The sequence below is a fragment of the Leuresthes tenuis genome, unplaced genomic scaffold (assembly GCF_036924035.1).
Source record: "Leuresthes tenuis unplaced genomic scaffold, fLeuTen1.0.hap1 SCAF_10, whole genome shotgun sequence".
Classification (NCBI taxonomy): Eukaryota; Metazoa; Chordata; class Actinopteri; order Atheriniformes; family Atherinopsidae; genus Leuresthes; species Leuresthes tenuis.
In genome coordinates this window covers 3,379,535-3,405,709 of record NW_027325364.1, presented here as the reverse complement: position 1 = coordinate 3,405,709, position 26,175 = coordinate 3,379,535, and the positions used below count along the sequence as shown (strand labels likewise).

The 26,175-nt window shown below is 44.2% G+C and overlaps 2 protein-coding genes across 3 annotated transcripts in view; both read left to right on the top strand.

Annotated features, from left to right (window-relative positions):
- smg5 (SMG5 nonsense mediated mRNA decay factor) lies at positions 1-20,211 on the top strand. Its single transcript, XM_072393580.1, has 22 exons — positions 1-432; positions 818-916; positions 4,282-4,405; positions 5,063-5,219; positions 5,805-5,894; positions 6,184-6,273; positions 6,847-6,925; positions 7,005-7,130; positions 8,639-8,707; positions 8,979-9,205; positions 9,813-9,950; positions 10,229-11,122; positions 11,204-11,373; positions 11,464-11,539; positions 12,818-12,993; positions 13,655-13,813; positions 13,932-13,991; positions 15,038-15,197; positions 15,356-15,446; positions 17,026-17,100; positions 17,188-17,326; positions 18,870-20,211. Exons 1-22 carry the CDS (start codon positions 368-370, stop codon positions 18,951-18,953), a joined length of 3,348 nt encoding a protein of 1,115 aa, XP_072249681.1. The 5' UTR covers positions 1-367; the 3' UTR covers positions 18,954-20,211.
- Positions 20,212-21,486: 1,275 nt separating this feature from the next.
- paqr6 (progestin and adipoQ receptor family member VI) overlaps positions 21,487-26,175 on the top strand; it is a 30,089-nt gene continuing 25,400 nt past the window's right edge. Inside the window, exons 1-2 of one of the 2 annotated variants that reach the window (XM_072393578.1) lie at positions 21,487-21,524; positions 21,657-21,991. In XM_072393578.1, coding sequence (XP_072249679.1) covers positions 21,931-21,991 — 61 coding nt within the window. In that variant the 5' untranslated portion in view covers positions 21,487-21,524; positions 21,657-21,930. Of the gene's footprint in view, positions 21,992-26,175 lie in introns of both variants that reach the window. The other variant, XM_072393577.1, reaches the window with a different exon arrangement.

Sequence of the window (26,175 nt, the reverse complement as noted above, 5' to 3'; positions counted from 1 at the left end):
TCAGTGCCTGTTAGGAGTAATGGCCGCCTTCGTAGCAATGGCCGGAACAGTGAACAACACAAGAGGTATACCAGAGCGTTTTAGCTGACCAGGAAGAGTGTAAATTACCTGGCACCCCCTTCTACCCGATTTTCATAACGGATGGGTGGAGGGGGTTTTGCCAAAAGACACAAGAAACGAAAGAGACTCGGAGGGAACAGAAGAAAAGCTAACGTTATCTTGATAGCTAGCGCTAGCTGGCTATCAACACGGTTGTCACTGCCGGGGAACAAACCCGAGTAGCCGTGACAACAGTGTGTCGGGTGGGTCGAATGAAACGGTAACTAAACGCTGGAGTGTGCGATCATACATCTGGCTTGTTGCTAATATGAGTGGACCGGGACAGGACAGCGAGCCAGAGGCGAAAGTCCTTCTCATTAAGCGGCTTTACAGGTATGTTAACGAGGCCGTTGCTGCCAAGCTAACCAAGGTGCTAATTGAACGTTATTGTGCAGGCTAGCTTAGCGTTAGCCAATCAGTGTTTGCTACTACAAAAGAGTCCGCCTGATTATTCTACAGTTGATTAACTACCGCCACTGTATGTTTCGCAACATAGCTACTGTGACAGCAGCTACGTTTGACTAATATTTGTGGAGTAATTGTAGCTTATATTTGTGTGCTGCATATGTCATTCCCTGTCTTTGTTACAGAGAAGTGAAACAGAAAGGGTTGCAGTTTATAGCATTATAGCCTACAGCATTACGCTTTGTAATCGTTGTGTTACAAACTGCGAGCTCCTGTCGTTATTATGGTTATCATTTTCCTGTTTTCCACTCAGGGCCGTGGTGGAGTCTGTGCACAAGTTGGATGTCATCATCGGCAGCAAGTCATCCTACAGAGAGGTCTTCAAGCCGGAGAACATTAGCCTTCGCAACAAGTACGTTCATTTCTCTCAGAATCGAGATTGCACTCTCACTGCGATCTTACTGGCCACATGCAATCTTTGTGTTATCTAAGTATATATACGTATATAATGAGTCTTTAGCATGCTGCCTTTTGAATTGGGATTGGCTGCACCCTGGAGCATCTCTGGGAACTTGTATTTCCTGGCCACACCTGCGGAGTGCCTGTCATGCACTCAGCTTACAGAGCCGGTCCAAATGTGCGAAGCTCTTATCCATATCTGCTGCCTTTGATTTGGCACTATCATTAGAAAAAAGAAAAAAAATTGAACATCTGCTGGGTGAGAAAACAAAATTTAAATCAGTGTTTCGTGTAAAGAAGACGGTTACTGTACAGGACACAGTGTACAGAAAGATTAACATCAACAAGAGGAAGTTAGAAGTAAATCAAATGAAAAGGGGACATGATGATGCGGGTCTGCAGAGACAATTATATCTCATTCTCTGAGTTTTGTCACGTAAAAGAGAATGTGAAGTTGAATGTGTGCCATGTTTGTTTTTTTTCTATATGACTCAGTTTGTAAAAGGAAAAAAAGAGAGAACAAGGTTTGGTTTAATAACTGGGCAAAGAAGAGGTTTCAGACTCTGTTGGGGATCAACATCAGTCATGACACCAGCTTGTGAAAATGCAGACATTGCACACTTTACCTTGTCCTTCTCTGGGTTTATAACCTTTAAACTCACACAAAGTACATCTGCTCAGTCCAAAAGCTTAGTTTACCTTTGCAGGAATCTGAGTGGTAATAGTGCATCAGAGCCGCCAATCCAGTCTGTTTGTTGCATTGAGATTCAATTTCATCCACTTTTACTGTTCTATCTGGTGCTTAAGCTAAATAAAAAACACAAACTATGGTAGTAGATAGCTTAAGGCACACCTTAAACAGTTGTATTGATGCAGAACTGTAGTATTTAAGATTTACATCAGAATCTGCTGCCGTTTTAGTAGTTAAATAATTGCATATTTTTATAAGTTTGCACACTATAACTTCTACTTCCATGTAACTGAATCTTTGGAGCTTATCTTTCACATATATATGGTGGTAAACCATGTATATGTATATATATATACACCGAGGTGATCAATAGGATTACCTTTGTCATTTCTGCATTAAACATGAACTTGAAAGAAAAAAATAGCTGGTGTTCAGCGTTGATAAATAATTGTTACCCCGAACTGCATGTTTCAACGTAGACTGCAACACACACACATGGACAACGGTGTGTACCTCTGAGAGCAGCTCTATTGATCAGTTATCAGATTCCCAATGAGCTGTTTTCATTTTGTGCTCCACATGGAGACGACACACCTTGGCATCCCAGGTGAGACACCTAATGATATTGGTTCTGCAGGTGGCTGTTATTTTCATTATCGGTTTATCAGTTTCCTCTCATAGAATTCTGCAGATGTCAGAAAATGAGGCTGAATTGACAGTTGATGTCTTGGTTAATTTCTAATTGTCCAGTTGTTGCAGTGCAGGATGATTTTGGTACTGAATTTTTCTCCCTGCGAGATAAATGAGAAATTCAGCCTGCGTTAGAATAATCCGGTCAATTGCTGTACGATTGAAGTGAGGTCAGAAAGTTTCGTGAATAAGGCCTGGATCAGCTGACTCAGGCTGCTTGAGTCACGGAAGGAAAGGACAAACATTTTACTCATGCACCAAAGTGTTTCAGATCTAGTTTCTGTGAAACTGGGCCACGAGTAGGGATTACATCCATTTTATTTACCTGCTCTGTTATTAAAGTGAAGATTAAAAAACATGCCCGTCATGTTTTTGTGGAGCCTGTGAGGAGGTCCTCATATTTTGTGTTTCCTACCATGTTATTTAACTGTGAAAAACGTGAAAAGGCCCCAGATATCTAGTATTATAAGCAGTTCTTACATTCAGCACAAATAAAGAGTTCTGAACAGTTCTGCCTATAGATTGGTCTAAATATTACACATTTGAACTTTAAGGCTGCTGGATTGTGACAAAAATCATCATTTTTGGTTGATACTGCAACAGGATTTCTCATTAACTTGAAGAATATCTTGTATTAAACATACTTGTTGCTTTTATCCCTCTGGTTCTGAAACGACAGAGTTTCCAAACACCTTTTACATTTGTTTTTTGACCTTTTTCCTCATCTCTGCAGCATGTCAGAGTCTGGCAGCGAGTTAGTTTCAGCTTAAAGGGAAGCTTAAAGCACACAGATCTACAGGATTTATAACACAGGATAAAATGAGAGCATCATTGTGAAAAAGACTAAGAACACCGTCATGAAAAAATAGCTTAATCGAGATTATCACATTTTCATAGTCAGTCAGCGCGGTTACATGAGCGCCATCGGATCGGATTAATGGCCAAATTACAATAAGACTGAGTTATTCAGCTCATGTAGACGCCTTAATCTGACAGGGATCGGATCGAATTAAGACCTCGATCCAAACACACTGAACGTGCACGTAGACGACAGTGGATCGGATCGAGCGTTCTGCACATGCTCCAGATTTTTTCCCGCGATCGTCACCCAGAAGTGGAAGGAGACGATATTCCTGTTGCTGTCGTCAGAAAGAAAGAAACAACGCGATGGAGAATGCGCCGTTGGGCATCGTCTGTGCCATAACCAGCTCATCACAGATGGAGAGGGACGCAGCTTCATCTCGCTCTGCGTTCGCCATCTTTCTGAATGCCTGAGTTTGTTGTTGTTGGCGGTGAAGACGTCAACAGGAAGTGGCTCTATTAGCGATAGCTGAAATGGGGACAGCGCCACCTATCGTACCGGGGTATGACATGCTTTGTGCCAGTGATTCCATTCATTCACCGCCATATATCCAAGGATAATTACCCTCAGATAAGGAGCAGAACCCAACTGTAGCTATAATCCAGTTAAACCCACCCACTAACCCAGAATTAAAGTGCACAGCTCTGAGTCTAATCAAACAATCCATACGTCCTTCCTTTTAGGAAGCTGCGATGTCAAGTTTTTGTTCAGATATTTTTAAAAAGGGCCTCAGTTGTGTTTTTCATTGGCTGCCTTTTGTGGTGCTGTTGAACTGAACTTTACAAAGATGTGTGTGTTCAGCCTGTTATTTTGGATAAGTGTAGCTACGCTAATAGACTGGAAAGTGAATTTATATTCAGTCTTGTGTTGTGAACAGTGGGATTTCTTACTCTTTGTAAGCCTGGTCTTATTCTGGCTGCTGAACAAACAAAGCTAAAGATGTTGAAGCTGAGGTTGTCAGAAGGTGGGAGTTTTGTTTGTCTCACCCTCATGGTGGAAGTAGCCTCACCCATTGGTCCGCTCGTCAAACCGCTGACCCGCCTTAATGTATGCGTGCCTTTTTCTGTGTTTTCAGGCTGAGGGAGCTTTGTGTGAAACTGATGTTTCTCCACCCTGTTGACTACGGCCGCAAGGCCGAGGAACTGCTCTGGCGGAAAGTTTACTATGAGGTCATCCAGGTTATCAAGACAAACAAGAAGGTAAGATCAGAAGCAAAGATACCTCTCTGAATGAGTGAAGCCACCACTTTATCTTCTGTTTGCTAGCCTCACTCCACGGCCTCTGCTTAAAGGTCAACTCTGCTGTGATTGAATTGGTGGCCTTACTGGAAATCAGATGCCTAAAAATGGCACTTTTAGTACTTTGTCCTAATTTATCAACATGGGAAAACAAGCAAGCAAGTCTGCTCTTGTCATAGCTGAATTAGATTAGTTAATAAATGCTAATGTTAATGGTTAAGAAAGGAATACTTCATCTGTGAGTTTTATTGTCCAGCTCACAGCTTTACCGGTTTGCTTTATTCTCATCTTTCACAGACTTGTTTTCAGAAATAAAACCACGCTGTATGTTACCTGCTCAGCGTCTCAGTCTGCTGGTGAGCAGAAGAACCAAAGGGTGGGAGTGCATGGGCACCAGAAACCCAGCAGAAAGAGTCAGAATGTTACACTTTAAGACTTAAACTACGCAGAAACGACTCATTTGCTATTTAAGCTTTTTGTGATGACATTTCATTGCAGTGTCCAACTTGTTTAGGTGGCTCAGAGTGGCTAAAAGTCTGTTTTCTCAGACACTTTTGGCTTTTTTTCTGAACTGATCTCAATCCTGGCCTCTTTTCTCTCGTCTTTCTTTCTCTGCAGCACATTCACAGTCGCAGCGCGCTGGAGTGTGCCTACAGAACACACCTGATCGCCGGCGTGGGCTTCTACCAACACCTGCTGCTCTACATCCAGTCACATTACCAGCTGGAGCTGCAGGACTGCATCGACTGGACCCACGTCACAGATCCGCTCATCGGTCAGTCCTGAAAGAACTCGGATCCAGATACAGCTGGGTTATTAATGGCTGCAGTTTGGCTTTGGGAAGGACTTGGGAGGGTCTCTTTCTGATTGTGTCACAGTACAAATAAAAGCATCCAAACCTCCACATAACCCTGATTGGAAGGTGCTAATATGCTGATTTCCCTGCTGTGTAATTAGCCATATCTTTCCCTTAACACAGTGAAAACATAAAAATGGAAATCTGAAGTGTTATTTAGGTCTTTGAAGTCCCTGGGACTTAATGAACCGGTACCTTTCGGTCAGTAGGGCAAGTGTTTGCTGACTTCTTTGCAGCTGAATCTGTTTCAGGAGTGTTGTGCACACTTGAATGAAACTAAGCTGTTAAAGAGAGCATCTGTGCTTTTCCTACTTTAAGTTTAAGAAGGTGCTGCGATACACACTCATAAACTTTACCATTTCTATGTGTTTTTCTTGTGGAATGGGTACAGATCCACAGTATTATGAAGTCTGAACACTCCAGGTTGTGTAAGTGCGTGAGCTAAAAGCTTGAAATGTTTAGATGAATAGATGAAATAAAACATTGAGTGATTTTTCCCAACAGGCCGAAAGAAACCGGTGTCGGCCACCCCCAAGGAGATGGAGTGGGCGCAGATGGCCTGCCATCGCTGTCTGGTCTACCTCGGAGATCTGGGTAATAATATCTGATTAATCGTCTGTGCCAGGTTCGAAGAGGTGTAAGACAGCTTGTGCGTGTCGTTCAGTGTGGGAAAATCTGTTGAATAACTGGGAGCAGGCTGTGTGGTGGGCTTCCACATATATGAGGAGGACTGCTCATTATCGCCTGAAACCTTCAGTTTAAACAGTGGAAATCTTCTGAGTTTGTGTTTAAGAACAATTTCTGAAAGCAGTTGTGTTTATTCTGGGATATTTGGTTGATTTTCATACTTTTTTTTTAATGCTTCCTGGTGTTTTCTCTGCAGCCCGTTACCAAAATGAACTTGCTGGAGTGGAGGCTGAGCAGCTGGCAGAGAGGTTTTACCATCAGGCCCTTTCTGTCATGCCGCACGTCGGTGAGTGGATTAAACTCTGTTCTTTCTGTGGTCGTCTTGGACCGTGTGACGGGAGGCTTGAAGCAGTGCTTTGTTGTTTCTACCGTCACAACAACCAAAATGTTAACAGTGCAGCAGGTGTTTTACATTAGGAGAAACATCCTTCAACATGAGAGAAAAGAAAGAGCCAGAACTGTAACCACAGGTCACACCACATTCCTTTGAAGTGGAGGTCATTTCCCCGTCCGTAATCCCCCGAAACAAACGTTTGTTTGGTGTGGTTGAGGACCACAGTGGTCCAGAGTTATATCAGCTCAAGCTGCAGTAATGCCCAAAGGCTGAAGGACGGTGCTGGTCTCTGACTGATAATTTGATAACAAATTGTTCGGGTGTCTCCTAAACTATACTCTCTGCAGATGGTTAGCAAAGCACGCGTTCATTCCTGTCAGTAAAGAGTCAATTTGGGAAATGAACCCTGCTTCGTGCTTTATTTTGTATTATATGTTTATTTCACAAATCTACTTAAATGAATGAATGATTTAAAACAAAACAAAAAACACTGTTATTCATTGTTTTTCAACCACAATTCTGCAGGAATGCCTTTTAACCAACTGGGCACACTGGCTGGGAGCAAATTCTACAACGTTGAAGCAACATACTACTACCTACGCTGGTAAAGAATGTCAATATGCAGTTACAAACCACGTTCTGGTGAAGTTTAAAGTCTAAACAGATATTTATCATGTGCTTAGCATCCAATCAGATGCCCCGTTTGAGGGCGCCTATGGCAACCTGAAGCGCCTGTTTGACAAAGCTGCCAAGATGTACCATCAAGTGAAGAAGCAGGAAATGAAGAAGCTGTCTCCATCTCGTCAAAGGTGGGGAGCATTCATGGAACATTGTGTTACAGCCAGTAATGTGTTGATTCATTTAGGTTGAACCTTTATTAGCTTGGTTTAAAATCTGACTAAAGGGGAACTCTGGAATTTTTAAACCTAGACCGTAAAAAAAAATATGAATGAAATACGTTCATCTACTCACCGAGAACAGTTTGGTGAAAGTCGGCGTCCTTCGGAAGAAATTTAGATTCCTCAAGATCCATATAACGGGAAAGAGAAGGGCATAGAAATACAGCCTCTAACTATCTAAATAAGGCATTATCTGTCTTTATTTCACCAATACTTTAAGAAGAATGAATGAATGAACGTGTGCTATAGCTCTGTTAGCTCATAGCTGCTGCTATGTGGCTACTTGCAGCTTTAGGAGAGCTAACAGAGGGATTTCTACACAGGCACTCTACTGGGACCACTTCATCCACACGCCCCCCTGCAGCACAGTTTATTCACTCCGTGCTCTGTGACAGTCGGCTAACTTCACACAGAGTTTGCTGCTGATAGTTTTGTGCAACATGGCAGGATATTTATCAGATTTTGACAACGTGAACGACGACTTTGAGTAAGATGGACGTTCTTACCGGAGTGAATAAACTGTGCTGCAGGGGGGCGTGTGGATGAAGTGGTCCCAGTAGAGTGCCTGTGTAGAAATCCCTCCGTTAGCTCTCCTATAGCTGCAAGTAGCCACATAGCAGCAGCTATGAGCTAACAGAGCTATAGCACACGTTCATTCATTCATTCTTCTTAAAGTATTGGTGAAATAAAGACAGATAATGCCTTATTTAGAGGCTGCATCCTCTAAGCCCCGTTCACTCCGTTATATGGATCTCCAGTTATCTAAATATCTTCCGAAGGACGCAGACTTTCACCAAACTGTTCTCAGTGAGTAGATGAACGTATTTCATGCCAGAAATAAGGTCTGGGTTTAAAAATATCGGAGTTCCCCTTTAAATATGTTGCCGTTAGTCTTGTTGCATCCCGGAGCTTTTTCTTTTTTTAAATCTACTGGGGCTTCACTTAACCGATGATCACAAAGGTGCTCCACCCGCTGGTGGGGAAAACGCTGCACCTCTCTGCAGATCATGAACGATGATCCCTGCGGCTAAATTAGACGGTTGAAGAAACAAGAGTAACGTGAGCCATTTGAAATAAAATTTAAGAAGGAATGTCAATGAAAAACAAGCACTTCAGGAGGCCTCTGGAAGTACGGAGCAATTCCGATTAACGTACTTATTTGCCACCTGGAAAGAGAACAATGATGCTTTTGTTTTATTTACACGAGCACGCCATCTGTATCTGCGGTTTTATGGGATGCACATTCAAATATAATGCCGTGCAGCAGTGTTTTTCCTGATAAAAATCTGACTCTGTGAGCATTTTACCACAGTTTGCTTCAAAAGTTAAAGCACAAACGTTTTTATTGTGCCCAAGTTTTATGCAAAGTTTTAACTATTGTAATTTATAATGTCAATTCGTTATGACCTCATCTGCAGATCCAAAGACATAAAGCGCCTCCTGGTGAGCTTCATGTACCTCCAGAGCCTGCTGCAGCCCAAGAACAGGTCAGTGTGTGAGCTGCCCAACGCCTGCCTTCCTGTTCCTCCACTGTTTTACAAACTCTTTACACCAGATAAACATCCTTTGTTATGCATTCAAGGGAAGAATGTCTCTGTGGTGTCTAACCTTTATACATATTTGCTTTTATAAAGTGATTAAAAGTCCTGATGATTCATGATAAAGTCCACACAATCTGGCATGAAAGTGAAGTTCTAACAAACACTGTTATCGAGCAACATCAGTGCAATATATATTAAAAATGCATTTTCACTGCAGTTTAATGGAGACGGAGCTGACATCACTCTGCCAGTCGGTGTTAGAGGACTTCAACCTGGTGCTGTTCTACCTTCCCCCTCCAACACATGGAGGCGCTCACCACTGCCCCAGCGAGGAAGAGGAGGAGCAGCAGCACCCTGACAGCTCCTGCCCTGTACTTCCTGACAACCTCATCTTCAAGATGGTGGTCACATGTCTCATGGTGGTTCACAGCCTTAAGAGGGGAGGTTGGTGTCTGTTTCTGGAGCTCTACATTGATTCATCAAATGTATTTGGTTCTGATTGATAGCTGCAACACAGAAGTGAACATTTTACATCAGAGTTGCTCCACATATTTTAGACACCGTCCTCAGAAGGCAACAGAAAGCTACAACAGGTACATGTGTGTCTACGAAGCACCACACAGCAGACCGTGCCACGACTGAGAAGAGCGAGCAGCTGTCGGCGTGCAGGCTGTCTTCACTCTTCTCATTCTTCTAACTGCACCCAAAATTTAAATCTGGGAATTCTGAAGACATGAATTTCAAAGATAAACTTGTTTTCAGTGAAGTTTTGTCTTTAAAGTAATTGTAAAGCATTAATAACTGTATTTAAAAAGCATCGTTAGCCGCCCAGCCTAATGCGATGATGTCAGAAATGCCATAAATGCAGAGGCTGATCCCAGCTGTCTGGGGGTAAAGTGTTGTTGTGAGCTCTTTATCAGAATGATGCTTCACAAAAAGATTTCACTTGGTGTCATTTCATCCAGATTGAACAGAACTCTTGGACATGAAAATGCTGAATAGTTCATGACAACATCCTGACAAATGCTGGTGGATCGTTGTTTTCTTTCAGGATCAAAGCAGTACAGTGCATCCATAGCTTTTACTCTGGCTCTGTTCTCCCACCTTGTGAACCATGTCAACATCCGGCTGCAGGCTGAACTGGAGGAAGGGGAGAGCCAGGTGCCCCCCCTTCACGCTGATGCTCCAGGTAAGGAAATCCCTCTCTGCATACACAATGCAGAAAGGTCTCACTAACAGTTTACTGCGGTTGTCAGCGTTCTTTGAAGATTTGAGTATCAGAATCATTTGGGAGAATGATTCTGCCTTGACTGGACGTCGGCTGAAAAGCTTTATTAATCCTATCTGAAATGCTCCTTCAGGGCTAACCTTTTTGGGAGGATTTATTTGCTGGTAAAATATGTTGATGCATCTTTGATAATCTGAATGAAAGTAGAGCCGATGATGAATCTTCCTTTTCTTATGCAGATGACCTCGAAATTAAGGATTTGTCAGCTCCACCGACAGATCACTCGAATGAAAGACCTCTGCAGAACGGTTCGCTGGAGCAGGAAGAAGACAAGGAAGAGGATGGCTGCGAGGGGGTTGGCAGCAAAAAGCATAGCAGCGAGGAAGATCATCGCAAGGTGGATGAGGACAAACAGAGACAGAAGAAGAAGTACACCCGCCTTTCTCGACTCCGCCGCCGCCGCTGTGCTCGCAAAGATGGCCGAGGAGAGGATGAAAGCGATCTGAGCGAGGGGTTCGAGAGCGAGGAAGATGAGGACGACGATGAAGAAAGGAGGGGCCGTGCGGATTCAACTGGCGGGACCCCGATCGGAGCGCCGCTTAACCCTTCGTCTGTCAAGAAGGAGACGAAAAGAGACCCCCTGGGTGAGGAGGGCAGCTGGGGGAGTGGCTCAGAGGAGGAAGAGGAGGAAGGAGGGACAGCGTTCGATGTGGAGACAGACTCTGACATGAACAGCCAAGAGTCTCGCTCAGACCTGGAGGACATAGAGGACACGGAAAACTCTGAAAGCTTGGAGGGTCAGGCCCGGGAGCACCAGGGAGAAGAGGAATATGAAGAGCAGCCGAAAGATGAAGGAGGAGAGAGGGACAGTGAGACCCCACCAACCACAAATGGCCCCCTCATACCGACTGACTCCAGCATCAGCAGTAACCTCCAAGCCATGTCCTCTCAGCTCTTCCAGGCCAAGCGCTGCTTTCGCCTGGCGCCGACATTCAGCAACATGCTGCTGAGGCCTCAAGCCATTCCCACCCCCACTGACACATCCGCTCCCCCCTCCCAAGAAACCCCCCCTCCTGCTGGAGACTCGCCATGTGACATGAACCCCGGTACTGCCAATGGAACCAATGACAACGGTAATGCATCACATGTAATGTCATTTGAACAGTTTTTCTGGCTCGGCTGGTCTAAAACGATCTTTTATCTACATTTTCCAGACCTGGACTCGGATTCAGAGGAAAGTCATCACAGCACTCAATCTGTACATAGTGAAAAAACCCTCTTAGAGAAGCTGGACATCCTGACCAATCAGGGGTTAATCCAGGTGGTGAAGGTCTTTGTTGATTGGCTCAGGACGAACACAGATATCATCCTCATGTGTGCACAGGTGAGGTGTTGGATTTATCTGCCTTTCATGTGAAACTCTGCAGACTTTGCTGTGTTTTTCACTGCCTGTGATCAACGTCTTCCTCTGCAGAGTTCTCAGAGTCTGTGGAACCGTCTGTCTGTGCTGCTCAACCTGCTACCAGATGGCAGCAAGATGCTGGAGGCTGGTGAGTTACTGCTGGACTGCAGCTGCAGAGAGATTTAAAGCTGTCACAGCAGTTAACCGGGTCTGACTCTTTATCCCCGCTGTGTCCACTAATGTTGCTCTTGTAGATACTTTTAGACTTTAAGAGCCAAAGATTGTCTTTTTATTCTTATTCCTCACATTAGTATCTCATAGATAACTTGTTTCTGAAAGTTATCTTCTTATTTTTAAGATCTGATTCAGCAGAGTTAAGATTAAAGATATATATATATATAAATTCCCATGATCCCACCTAAAGAAAACCGACTTATCTCTCCAACCAAACTACCACCAGGGACTGCATATTTACATTAAAGTAGATATAAAACACACCGTTCAAGAGCACAACCGCACTAAGAGGCCTTAGAATCATGCACAGAATAAATGCTGATTTGGATTTAACACATTCAGGCTTTCTCTCAGGAGTTGTTCCAGCACAGCCATGAACCCCAGCCAGAGAAAAGGAGTCATCAACTCACCTGGTGACCTTTCTTCATCAGGCTCAGTGTGAACCTCCATAAAACGGGGCATTTGCACTTGTTCTCCACGAAATTAAGTTATTTTTACGATAGAAAAATCAACAGTGTTGCTGCACAAATGAGTGAAGAGAGCAAAGCTGCCAGAGTGCAAGTTAACACATCAGTTCTCTCTTAATGCCTGCACACCAGAGCTCTCAAACCTTCAGCTTCATACATTTAGCCTCAGGTTTGGTGCGTTTAGGCTGCATTTATCCAGTTGATTGAAAGGGAAAAAAAGAGTTTCTCAAGTTTTCTGTTTGCTGCAGTTTAACACAAAACTTTCCCCAAATGAGACCTTATTTGTGCCTTTGTGTGACGATGCTACTGTCAGTGCACGGCTGTGCTTCTGTGGTGTTTTTAACATGCGATTCAACCAGTTTTAATAACTCCAAACATAGCCGACAGCACATCCCACCGGAGAAGCATGCAAAGCATTTCCTGCGCTGAAACGAGCGCTTATCAGCTGTTTGTGGGGACTCTGAAGCATGACCCTGGTGCAGCTGTGAGAGAATGAGCTATAAAGCTTGAATAAATTCCTAGAGTTACCTTATTAAAAGAATAAATGAGTAAATCATGTGTCAATGGTGTAATTTTTCATATCAGCTCTTTTGATGTCGGTTCTTTCTGCCGTGATCGGATGTCTTTCTGTACCCTCACAGACTGCTAATATTCCTGTTCCCACGCCCCGCAGCTGCTCTGACTCCACGCTGCTTTATTCATTCGTCTGTGTGTGTGTGCTGCAGATCTGGGTCTGAGTGCGGAGGTGACAGAGATGCTAAATGAGTGCGAGCAGCCAGGTTTGGTTCAGACTCTGCTGCTGCCTGAGGATCTGGCTCTACGACACCTGCCGGCTCTCAACGTAGCTCACCGCCGCCTCGATTTCTCTCGCCGCAACCTCTCCCTCAGTACCCTGCAGGAGGTATGCACTCTCAGACATGCACGAGGGAGGTTTTCCAAATGTTTAGGAGATTAAAAACTATGGAATGACTTTATAGTGCAGATAAACAGCTTATCGAGCTGGGTAACTTTTTCCAGGCTTCCAGCAGCATACAGTCAGAGAAATGAACATTTATTATTTTTACCTTTACACTATCTGAAGGAAATATTGTTCTTTGTGGAAAAAACTTGCAGGATAACCTGGATGAGGACCTGAATCAATGACAAAAAGACATGCAGTGTGTGTTTTCCTTCGTTTTTTCCTACAGTCAAATGAAAACTGTGGGGTGGAAATATTAACCTGTTATTTATTTATTCCTGTTAATTATAGACTAATTTAATCATTAAAAATGATCAGCCTGCAGATACAGCGAAGGAAAAGCCAGGATAAATGTTTCTGCCGTCTCTGGTTGTGCCTTTGCTGATAAATCATGAAGTACTTCACCATCTGTAGTGTTAAAATATGTAAAAGCTGCCATTTGACAAACACAACCCGCAAGTATGCAGCGAGGAGGATGCTTCTGTTGAGTCAACAAGCAAGAATTAACCACGAATATAACACGACTGAGTACTTAAACTATGTAAAATCTGATTTAATTTGCATTTAAAGGCACTGAAACACGGCCTCTGTTCATTTCTTCCAGTGCGTGGTGCGGGTGAGCTGCATTCGCAGTTTTGGCCACTTCTTAACAAATCTCCAAGGCAACGTTTTGCATTTCAACCCGGAGGCGGGCATCTTCACCAGCATCAGCCAGTCTGAGCAGGATAATCTGGTGCAGCAGGCCAAGGCCCAGTTCAGAATGGTGAGTGACACCAGAGCAGAAGACCTGCAGGGCGACCACATCAGCTTACTCATTAGTAACTAAAGGAAGTGATGCTTTGCTGATGTTGACCTTCCTTTGTTGGTCATTATTTGTTCAGGCTGAAGAGGAGGCTCGACGAAATCGCTTGATGAGGGACATGGCCCAGCTTCGACTGCAGGTTTTTATCATCGCTCTGTCCAATTAATCCAAAATATTTGAGCATAGACCCAACATTACAGCTCTCTTTAGTCTTTTGAAGGTCTTTCACTCATTTTCAGTCCAGACCATTTTCAGATTAATGTGTTTCATGTGACTTAATTAATTCAGTCACTTAACTCTGACCTTTGAACCATTCAGGCAGAAAAAAGGCTCCTAACTCAAGGGATGAACCAGTGTTGTGTCGACACAGAACAGACAACTTAGCAAAGAAGCCATTTTAAATTGGATCTTTAGGCACTTTGTTACCAGCAGCCTGTCACAAAGACACATCATTTGTTCCCATTTCTTTAGCTGCATCTATGAAAAACAGCAAAGAAAACACAGTTTGACAGACAGAAAATAGGATTTCTGCAGCAACAAGGTGATTCCCAAAGAGCTATTAGCTGAAAACTTGGCATATCTCAGCATGGTGTGCAGTGTGTCCTTGAAACATCTGAGGAAACTGGACAAGTGGAGGACAAAAGAAGACGTGTCAGGCCTAAAAAACTATCTACAGCAGATGAACAGGATCTGAAAGTGATGTCCTTAAGAAAGAAGAAAAAATCCAGCTGTGACCTGACAGGACCTGAGAGATGCATCTGGACCTTCAGCTGATCCATCTACTGTTGGCCCAAGCCTCATCAGAAATGGGCTCCATGGAAGGGTGGCTGTCAAGAAGCCGTTCTTAAGGAAGGGAAACAGGGAGAAAAGGCTGAGCTGTGCCAAATGACACAAGAAGTGGACTGAAAATCAGTGGCAACAGGTCTTATGGAGGGATGAATCCTCCCCAGAGCCCGGACCTCAACATTATTCAAGCAGTGTGAAATAACTGCTCATTGTGTTGTATAGAGAGAAACTCTGAACAGATTATCTCATTCATTTTTAGTCTTGTGAGGTGTGTTTGCCGGGATTAACGTAATTTATAACAACAATGTAACTCTCACTTATTCTTAGATGGGCGGATTGTATTAAAATCCACATTTCTGTTGGATTGATCCCACATGTTTTGCCGTCTCCTCCCTGCAGTTGGAGGTGTCGCAGCTTGAGGGCAGCCTTCAGCAACCTAAAGCGCAGTCGTCCATGTCTCCCTACCTGGTGCCAGACACCGCTGCGCTCTGTCAGCATCTGAACCTGATCCGGCAGCTGGCTGCCAGCGGCTGCTTCATCATCATCATCCCACGCACAGGTTTGCACATTCCACCATCACAATCACAGAAATTCAATCCCGTTCTAGTAATATATGAAGTCTGTGTTCAGGCAGCTGATTCGTGAGAAATCCAACAAAGTGAAATCTGAAGCCGCGGTTTTCTTTGGCTCCTAATCTGAACTCCATTTGCGTTTCAGTGATTGATGGACTCGACAGGTTAAAGAAGGAAAACGCCGGTGCAAGAGACAGCATCCGCTTTCTGGAGTCAGAGTTTCGCAAAGGCAACAGGTGAGTTCAGTTCCTGTCTTTGAGTTTTATCCGTTTTCCAAAACCTAACCGAGCATCTTATCATCCACATGGGCTTCGGGTGCAGAATGGAAGCTGGAATTAGAGTGTGTTCAGGGTTTTAGAAGCAATATTTCACTATTTCTCCATCAGATGAGCCAGTTAAAAGAAATCTGGAGTTGATTTAACTTTATTGACATGGCACTTTTCAAACACATGGAATAATACACAGTGTGCAGGAGGTAAAGAGTTTAGGCCTGCAACTAACGACTACTTTGATAGTCGACTCGTCATCCATTATTGAAACGATTAATCGACTAATCGGTTAATTGCTAATTAAAAGAATCCAAAACTGAAAAAGGATACATTCAAGCCATATTTCATCTTGACTTTTTACATTAACATGAACTGAAAATGCTAAGAAGAGTGCGGCTGTAATGCACCAACAGTCAAATTAATACCAAAAAGTGAAAAAGAATACAGCCTGGTTGTAACTTTGGACTGAAGCTGAATGATACAGTTTTAATGTTGCACTTTAATGTTAAAATCCAAGACAACTCCGCTTATTTATAGCTAACAGGCTACACTAACAAGCTAAATATCTTACTATGGTGAGTCTGCGTCTCCCAGAGCTCCAACCTGCTTCCTCTTCACATGTTCATGCTCACAGACATGAGGTCGGCTTTATAAAACCTGCAGGTAATCTATTTTTCTGCGTGTTGAGGGTGAAATGCTCCCAGACCCTGGACACTTTTGGATGAGAGGATGATAATTCAGCCGCAGCCGTTTCACTGTTTCTACAGGTCATCTCCCGCTATTATTTACCGTAACACTCATGCATCTCTAAGCAGAGATAGGCAGGAAGTGAGATGACTCACTCCGTACGAAAAATGACGTTCAGCTGGACAGCGTGAAAAAGACGAGTTTCAGCAGTGAAACATTCTGTTTGCAAATGGCCGTAAAATGGAAACATATAAATACAACTAAAAAAGATCAAAGTATGTCAAAGACAAAAATGAGCCCATTAAAATCTGTCCAGAGATTGTCAACAGGAGGATTTCAGCTGTAAGAAAAGCAGCCAAGTGAAGAAGACTCCGGAGGAAAACCATCCAAAGATTTCACCGTTCTGCAAAACTTTCAAGTTCAAGAATAGAAAGATCCAGATTAGAGATAAAAAAATCTTAAAAACAGGTCATTGCAGGAACAGCAAACTGTGAAAAACTGGAGGAGGTTTTGGAACAGCTCATGATCTTAACGTGATCAGCTGTAAAACCCACAGAGGAAGAGTGAAAACGCGCCTTCTGTCTCTTCCTGGTGCTCATTGATGCTGTGACTGAAGACAGGAGCAGGTCTGCACTTCACTGCACTGACAGACTCAGAGATGTTCTGAGGAAGCAAACCACAGCTTTCTGAAGTGAAATATTCACCTTTCATTGTCTGAAGACGGAACGATCCACAGACAGCTGAAGGCAGCCCAACATCACAAAGGCCCCGGGGTTCTTCCAGCTCAGCCAGTCGAGCTGCCTGTTGTCCCTCAGTAAATCCTGTTTCTTAAATCTTGGTGTTGTTCATCCCTCTGTAGGTACATTCGCTGCCAGAAGGAGTCGGGTCGCAGTTTTGAAAGAGATAAACTAAAACGGCAGGATGTTGAAGCCTGGTAAGCTTTGCTTCTTTCCATTTATTTCACAGGCTCCCTGAAACGATGTGATTTCTAATCTCGCTGCCCTCCTCCTCCTTGTTCCAGGCATCTTCATAAAATGGTTGATAGTTGTCGTCAGCTCACCGTCTCCCAGAGCAACGGAGACGAAGACACAGCCGGCATGGTGACCATTCTAACGGCCCATGAGGTGGAGGAGCTTTGCACTCAGTCGGCAGCCATGAAGGTCAGTCTCTCACTGAAGCTTCAGCCTCGACCAACAGATTGAGCTTTTCAGAGTCACTCACAGCGTTTGTTTCTCTTCAGAGATGCACTTCAAAGTAATGTTGTATGATTTAGTAAAAGAAGTGAAGGCCTGTGAGAACAGTGGATGAAGACGTGCACATATTAGCGCGTTAATAAGACTTTTAAATGCGTTTTATACAGAAACTGACGGTAAAACAGCCCATTAACACGACATGTCAGCTGAATTCTGCTGAACTTGCTGATCTCCAGCATACAAAGTCAGAAGCAGTAGGACGCCTTGAAGTTTTCTGTCCACAGCATCAGACATGCGCTGGTCAATAACCAGGTTTCCCTTCCGTGCATGTTTACCGAGTCACGCACGGTGGTCTAATTAAATGGCCGGTTAACATCTAACTGGAACTCAAAGGGCTAAACCGTGCGTGTCGCTGTGCTGAGTCTGAACCAGGTCTGGTGTTATTCTGCTGAAATAACCCAGAGGTGGTTTTCCCAGCTCCTCCGGAGCCCGTTTGGTGACGTCACAGATTCCTCATGCACTGCTGCCTCTGGCAAGTGTTGCTGCATCTAATTTAAAATGTCCTTCGTTTAGATACAAGGAGTTATGTCAGTTTATTTGTATGCATCTGTTTAAATAAGGATGTAAAGGAATTAAGATATTACCTTTTTAAGTTTTTGTCACATTTCAGAAAATTTAAAACTCTTCGAATCTGCTTCAAAGTGTCTCAAACAAAAGGGCTTAAAGTTTAAGGGTTTAATTTAAGGCACTGTTTCACTTTGGTGTTGAACATACTGTTGCCTCCAAACGTCGGGCTGATCTGTAAGTGCAGGCGGTGTCCCCTTAAGGTTCCAGCTGCTCCCGATGAGGCCCGCTGACCTCAGCGCTTTAACGTCCTGAAGCTTTTATTTATCTGAATGTCTCCTTCTCTCAGTCGCCTTCAACTGGTGCAAAATGCTGCTGCTGCCCGTCTTTAACCAACACTAACAGACCTGTGCACATCACTCCTGTTCTTAACTCCCTTCACTGGCTTCCTGTCCTTTTATAGAATTGATTTAAAACTTTTAAAGTTTGTTTTTAAAGCTCTTAACGGCCTCACCCCATCGTATTTATCTGAGCTTTTAACTGTCCGTAACCCTGGTGGAGCTCTGAGGTCAACAAATCAACTTTTTCTGGAAGTGTTCAGGTCCAAATACAAGCCCTGGGGTGCCCCCAGGCTCTGGAATAAGCTCTCTCCCCCCCCCCCCCCCCCCCCCCCCCAGAGATGAATCTTATTTCTGACCTGGGCCTCTTTAAATCAGGGCTAAAATCCTATTTATTTCAGATGGCTTTTAATACCCAGTAGTATGGTGACTCTTTTATATTATCTTATTGAATTTTGCTGTATTTTATTTGATTGCGTTTACTGTTATTTTATTGTTTTGTACTTTATTCTTTTCTTTATTTATTATCTGATGTAAAGCACTTTGGTACCGAAATGGATTGTTGTAAAGGGCTGAATAAATAAATGACATTTTACATTCTCTGGCAGTCTGCGGTCCAGGCGGCGGGTTCGGCCGGCATGGAGCTGAAGAACATCGTTGAGTTCTACCGTCAGTGGAAAGAGATCGGCTGAAAGCGAAAAGGGGGGCAGCTGTCGGTGCTGCGAACAGCTGATCGATCACAACACTCGCTCCCTCTCTCTCTCCCACTCTTTTGCTCTGTGTGTATCTGCGTCTCCAAAGGCAACAAACAACTCAAAAGAAAGCTGGATGGAAGAGTTAAAGCTTAGAGTGCTGGACAAGTAAATACAGTGGAGGAAAAAAAAAAAAAGAGAGACGCGAGCGAAACACCGCGATAAGAACCAGCAGATCTCCCACCTCCCAATCCTAAACATAAAGAGTGGCCCCTAGTGGTCGGGTGAGGAAATGGTGAGATGATGCTACACAATTTAAAGTGCCCCTGGTTCACATCTAACCAGGAATACACTGTATATGTTAGCAAACGAGTTCATAAGTGTTGAGAGAACACAAACACATTCACTCTCAGAAGAAGTCATATAGATATTTAGAGCAGTGGTTTAGATTTCTGTTCCCTCCTCCCCATCAGTCTACTGAGAAACAGGGTCAAGAATGCAGGAGTCTGACAAGGTAACGGGTGTATAGTGACAACTTTAAGCCGGAGAAGGCGCTGACGACCCGACACCGAGGCCTCCATCGCTCAAAAACAAAGCCGGTGTGTCGTAGGTCTTAGGCTTGGAAGAGGGGTGGAGGAAAGGGGCGCATACTTCTCCGGGAGGGGTTTCTTTCACATGTGGCTTTTTAAATTTTATTTGGTTTGTTTTTCTTTATTTGCGGTGTACTTTTGTGACCAGTGACTTATGTATTGTGCTTTTTCTGTCTGAGAGAAGAAAAGTAAAAGAAAAAAAAAACACAGGCGTTGCCCTGTTTAAAGATTTTAATTTTGATTTTATTTTTGTACCCAAATGATGTCGTTTATTTTGCTTTTTCTAAGCTGAATCTGAATGATATATGCAAGAATGTGTAGGGGAAAGGGAAGGGATTGTTGTCGTGCGTTGATCCACTGACCAAGTCGGTTCTGAAACTGAAAAGAAGAAGCCTGTAACCCAGAATCTCTTTAATAAACGTCTCATTAGAGGGAGCAGGTAGAAGAGGCTGATTGGCTTTCATGTTGTAGCTAGCGGTTAGAGACCAGAGGGATCCGCTGACTTTCCCTGAGGAATGTGGATTGTGTTTGGACCTCTGTAAACTCCTAAAATGTATCCCATCTACTCCACCATCTCCATAGTGACTGTCCCATCATGCACAGTGCAGAGGAAAACCAGTATATGTGTGTGGCCATGCATTGAACAATAAAAAGAAACTCGGATGATGTTGACCTCTTTATTTGTTTCCCTTCTTTGGGGTAAGTTATCCTTTCTCATGCACTGAATAAATGCTAATTAGTTCCATGTTCTACGGGTTTTGCACGTAACATCTGTGCTTCATTTAAGCTCTGCTTGAAGAAGAGGCTTCTTCTTAAAGAGCTCACATGCCAGAACAGGTTAAAGTGTTTTAATGCTGGAAATCAGCCTTTTTCTCATGTTGCATCTTACATCTTGTGACCCGTTCCTTCACAACAAGCCCAGACTGCTCTGATTGGTTGGTAATGACGTAATGCACAACAGTTGCTCGGTAGGTTTCTCAGACACTTGATTCAGTGGCCAAAGCTTGTTTGACAAACACAAACACAGAAGAGCTATTGTGCAGTCAGATTCAGCAAGAAGTCTGGGTTTTCTTTTCACAAACCTCCAAAAAGTAAAGAGATGAGAGCCAGTCCTCTGGAATCTATGCTCTGAAATGTGAATTTATGAATATCTACTTTTAAAAATGTTCTGACAAACCATAGAGTGAACGGGCTTTACAGCAAACTAAATGCAACTTTACTCCAGAATTTAATGGGCGAAACATCTGTAAAGATGCTTCTTTTTGTCTGTACTGTGGATGGTTAAATGTTAGCGACATCTTTACTGGCTTTAGTTTAAGATTATATTCACTTTTTCTGCTCCCAAACCCACTACTGCTGGCGACAGCCATGTTCTCCTGCTTGGGAAGCGTTTCCAGATGGAGGTGCGTTGCTTCTCCATCACAGTGTCTCATGGAGATGGAAAAAAGTGTTTTCAGGAGGAGACGGCTCCCTTTAGCGTAGACTTATAAATCTATAAAACAGGTAAAATCTTAGCGGATCTCTTGAATTTGGAGGTAAGACAACAGAGGGTTGCATTTCAAGATATTTGACCCAGGAAGTCCAGGTTTGTGCTGAGATACGATGAAAAGAGATGAATCTGAAGAGTTCTCAGTCAAAAATAAGTTTTAGCCATTATTCTATCTGTAGATTTTCCAGTTTATTCAACAGAAGTGTCTTTTTTATTATGAGGAAATAGGAAGTATTCTCTATCTTCCACACCTTTTTTAAACCTAAATTTTAGCAAAAGGTGGAAGAATTATCTCAACATATGACCATAAATCCTAATTCCACCTCTTTTCATGTCACTGTTGAATGAAAACATCAGATTGTAATAAGAGCAGCAGGATATTTCTGAAAAATGAACTGTTGAAGGTGCTGTGAGACGAGATATTTTTCACGATCTGTCGTAAAATATATTCAGATCAGCCTTCAGACAAACTCCAGCATTCCTTTTGGAAGTGTGAGTGAGCCGAACCCTTTCAACCTGCTCATGTGACTTCTTTCAAAGCCTTTTCTCTCAAACTAGGTCTCCATGTGCCATTCTTTCTCCGCTTTCTTCCATCTCTTGTGTTCCCCTCTGTCCCAGGCCCAGTGCCCACCGCTGACCGCGCGCACAGAATAACCAATCCCCTGACAGCAGCGGCAGAGCCTCCCCAACAGAAGACGGTTGGCACTGGTGTTGGCCCAGTTTTTTGCTGGCTAAGGGGGCTGGGCAGCCTCTCTGACCCACATCAATCCTCTGTCTGTGAGCTCATGAGGCCATGGGGCTGCAGGGACTTTGGCGCAGACGGAATGAGAAGCTTAAACGCTGAATGAAATCATTAGATTTCGTGTTTGACTGAAAGCACCTGTGGTCCACCTGAGAAATGTCCGCGCAGGGGTCCGTGCTCGCGCTGGGGAAATGCCTCGCCTGTCTGGAGTTCATGCGTAAGTAACGTCTCTGGGTTGACCTGTTTGGATGTGCTCCTTACCAATGATTTGCTTGCGCAAAGTCTTAAATATTGGAAGATTTTTGGAAGAAAAGTCTCAGGCCGGAGGGTGGAACCTCCACTCTGGGGGGTCCAGCTTTGTAATCAGGGAAAATAAGGGAGAAGGCGCAGCTGTTTGGTGCGATAGAGCCGAGCTCTGCAGAGGACTTATGATGGAGCTGTAAGTTTAGTTTCTCTTGGTTCCTCCTCTGGACGCACAGAGGAGGAATGAACTCTGAGGCCTGCGATGAACCGGGCGGACACATAAAGCCGACAGGTCAGACCACCTCTTCCACTGTAACCTGCGTCAGATTAACAGCAGAAGCTCCAGTGCGGCGCAACTTCACCGATCCGGACTGCGTGCTTCTCTGTCGAAGAACTCTCGAACATTTCGTGGAATTTATTACCCTTCCTCGTAAAAACGCACTGGAGCTTTTTCGCTGCCATTTTTGGAAAGTTAACTTGCATTTACCCCCCCTCCCCCCCCAAAAAAAGCAAACATAAATGTGCAGTGGCGCAGTTTGAATATGCATAATGTTCTGCACAATAACAATAATAATAATCATGATAACAACAGGCATTTCATAGTCTCAATAGCGCACAGGTGGTGCAACATGGCAGCGACACAGTTCTGAGTATTACTTCTACCTCACTGCAGTTCAGAGGGGAAATTATCCCCAAGCTCCTGCAGATTGATCTGAATCATTCTTTGCTGATTAAGATCCGTGCTGAGCTAATAATCAGCTTGTAGTTCTGGTCGAATTGGTTCTGCTCAAATGAACGCATTCATGATATCAATCCATAAGCTGCAGCAGAGCTGCTTGTTGCTCGGAGCTCAGCTGTCTGTGGGTGAGACCCGTGGTTCACTGAACACCTTCCAAGTTTATAATAACAGTCATAGGATTTATTGTACAGAATATGAGTAGCTCTGCCAGGAATACTTACTGTGTGGTGCTGTGCAAAATTACTGACTGAGCCTTAATTTCTTCATATTTTCTTTCCAACTTAACAAAGAAGCCATTTTAAATTGGATCTTTAGGCACTTTGTCACAAAGACACATCATTTGTTCCCATTTCTTTCGTTGCATCTATGAAAACAGCAAAGATAACAGAGTTTGACAGACAGAAAATAGGATTTCTGCAGCAACAAGGTGATTCCCAAAGAGCTATTAGCTGAAAACTTGGCATATCTCAGCATGGTGTGCAGTGTGTCCTTAAAACATTTGAGGAAACTGGACAAGTGGAGGACAAAAGAAGAAGTGTCAGGCCTAAAAAACTATCTACAGCAGATGAACAGGATCTGAAAGTGATGTCCTTAAGAAAGAGGAAAAAATCCAGCTGTGACCTGACAGGACCTGAGAGATGCATCTGGACCTTCAGCTGATCCATCTACTGTTGGCCCAAGCCTCATCAGAAATGGTCTCCATGGAAGGGTGGCTGTCAAGAAGCCGTTCTTAAGGAAGGGAAACAGGGAGAAAAGGCTGAGCTGTGCCAAATGACACAAGAAGTGGACTGAAAATCAGTGGCAACAGGTCTTATGGAGGGATGAATCCTCCCCAGAGCCCGGACCTCAACATTATTGAAGCAGTGTGGGATCATCTGACAGAGAACGGAACAAAAGGCAGCCCACATCCAAAGAAGAGCTTTGGGATGTCCTTCAAGAAGCCTGGAGAACTATTCCTGAAGACTCCTTAAAGAAATGACAGAAAGCTCGTCTCAGAGGGTTCAGGCTGTGTTGGAGAATAAAGGAGCTCAGACCAGAGATTCACTTTAAAGCTGCTGAGAACTGATAAAAAACTCTGTTTCTGTCTTATAGTCTGTATTTAAGTTTTCACATTTCATGAAATCATTTCACCTACTTGACCTAATTATTTATAATTCAAGATCTTTCATATATCAAATGAATGCAGGTCTGATAACCAAATATTCAGCAACTATTTGCCCAACTGCAAATTTTCCTTGAGCTTTATGTCGAAGTCCAGTCCAGAGAAAAATGAGTGATTTGCAAGGCTTCGAAACTACTGCAAATTTGATGAAGTTGATCTCGGAACTGAAAAAAATCCATAATTAGAACAGTAGTTTGAAAGTTTTATAGGATTTGGCAAGAGCTTATGAACAATAATACAAGTTTTCACGTGAATTTCTTTAAAGGAAATCCGTGATGGAAACTGAGAGGTTCAGCTGAGCTGGCATCGAACAAACCTGAGCAAAATCAAAAGGGACATTCATGGAAAATCAGATAAAACTCAGTAAGCTAAAATAATACGATTAGAAACAAATCACTGAAAAGAACACCTGTAAAGTAGGCCGTCATGAGGGATTTCCTTCGACAAGTAAATCTAAAGGGCTGCACGGTGGTGGTAGTGGTGGTTAGCACCGTCCCAGCTGGGGCCTTTCTGTGTGGAGATGTTCTCCCTGCTGGGGCCTTTCTGTGTGGAGATGTTCTCTCCTCTGGGGCCTTTCTGTGTGGAGATGTTCTCTCTGCTGGGGCCTTTCTGTGTGGAGATGTTCTCTCCTCTGGGCCCTTTCTGTGTGGAGATGTTCTCTCCTCTGGAGCCTTTCTGTGTGGAGATGTTCTCTCCTCTGGGGCCTTTCTGTGTGGAGATGTTCTCTCCTCTGGGGCCTTTCTGTGTGGAGATGTTCTCTCTGCTGGGGCCTTTCTGTGTGGAGATGTTCTCTCTGCTGGGGCCTTTCTGTGTGGAGATGTTCTCTCCTCTGGGCCCTTTCTGTGTGGAGATGTTCTCTCCTCTGGGGCCTTTCTGTGTGGAGATGTTCTCTCCTCTGGGGCCTTTCTGTGTGGAGATGTTCTCCCTGCTGGGGCCTTTCTGTGTGGAGATGTTCTCTCCTCTGGAGCCTTTCTGTGTGGAGATGTTCTCTCCTCTGGGCCCTTTCTGTGTGGAGATGTTCTCTCCTCTGGGGCCTTTCTGTGTGGAGATGTTCTCTCTGCTGGGGCCTTTCTGTGTGGAGATGTTCTCTCCTCTGGGCCCTTTCTGTGTGGAGATGTTCTCTCCTCTGGGGCCTTTCTGTGTGGAGATGTTCTCTCCTCTGGAGCCTTTCTGTGTGGAGATGTTCTCTCCTCCGGGCCCTTTCTGTGTGGAGATGTTCTCTCTGCTGGGGCCTTTCTGTGTGGAGATGTTCTCTCCTCTGGGCCCTTTCTGTGTGGAGATGTTCTCTCCTCTGGGGCCTTTCTGTGTGGAGATGTTCTCTCTGCTGGGGCCTTTCTGTGTGGAGATGTTCTCTCCTCTGGGCCCTTTCTGTGTGGAGATGTTCTCTCCTCTGGGGCCTTTCTGTGTGGAGATGTTCTCTCCTCTGGGCCCTTTCTGTGTGGAGATGTTCTCTCCTCCGGGCCCTTTCTGTGTGGAGATGTTCTCTCTGCTGGGGCCTTTCTGTGTGGAGATGTTCTCTCCTCTGGGCCCTTTCTGTGTGGAGATGTTCTCTCCTCCGGGCCCTTTCTGTGTGGAGATGTTCTCTCTGCTGGGGCCTTTCTGTGTGGAGATGTTCTCTCCTCTGGGCCCTTTCTGTGTGGAGATGTTCTCTCCTCTGGGCCCTTTCTGTGTGGAGATGTTCTCTCCTCTGGGCCCTTTCTGTGTGGAGATGTTCTCTCCTCTGGGCCCTTTCTGTGTGGAGATGTTCTCTCCTCTGGGCCCTTTCTGTGTGGAGATGTTCTCTCCTCTGGGGCCTTTCTGTGTGGAGATGTTCTCCCTGCTGGGGCCTTTCTGTGTGGAGATGTTCTCTCCTCTGGGGCCTTTCTGTGTGGAGATGTTCTCTCCTCTGGAGCCTTTCTGTGTGGAGATGTTCTCTCCTCCGGGCCCTTTCTGTGTGGAGATGTTCTCTCCTCTGGGGCCTTTCTGTGTGGAGATGTTCTCTCTGCTGGAGCCTTTCTGTGTGGAGATGTTCTCTCCTCTGGGGCCCTTCTGTGTGGAGATGTTCTCTCCTCCGGGCCCTTTCTGTGTGGAGATGTTCTCTCCTCTGGGGCCTTTCTGTGTGGAGATGTTCTCTCTGCTGGGGCCTTTCTGTGTGGAGATGTTCTCTCCGGTACTTCCATCTTCCTCTGTCCAAAAACATGCATGTTAGGCTAACTGGTGTCTCCAAATAGTCCTTGGCAGTGAGTGTGGTCGTTTGTCTCTGTGTGGCCCTGTGATG

Bases quoted from the DNA above. Each gene is read 5' to 3' on its own strand.
- smg5 (XM_072393580.1), top strand. From the start codon at position 368: ATGAGTGGACCGGGACAGGACAGCGAGCCAGAGGCGAAAGTCCTTCTC. The intron at 5,220-5,804 runs GTCAGTCCTGAA...TTTTCCCAACAG, and splicing joins CGTCACAGATCCGCTCATCG to GCCGAAAGAAACCGGTGTCG. The intron at 13,814-13,931 runs GTGAGTGACACC...TTATTTGTTCAG, and splicing joins CCAAGGCCCAGTTCAGAATG to GCTGAAGAGGAGGCTCGACG.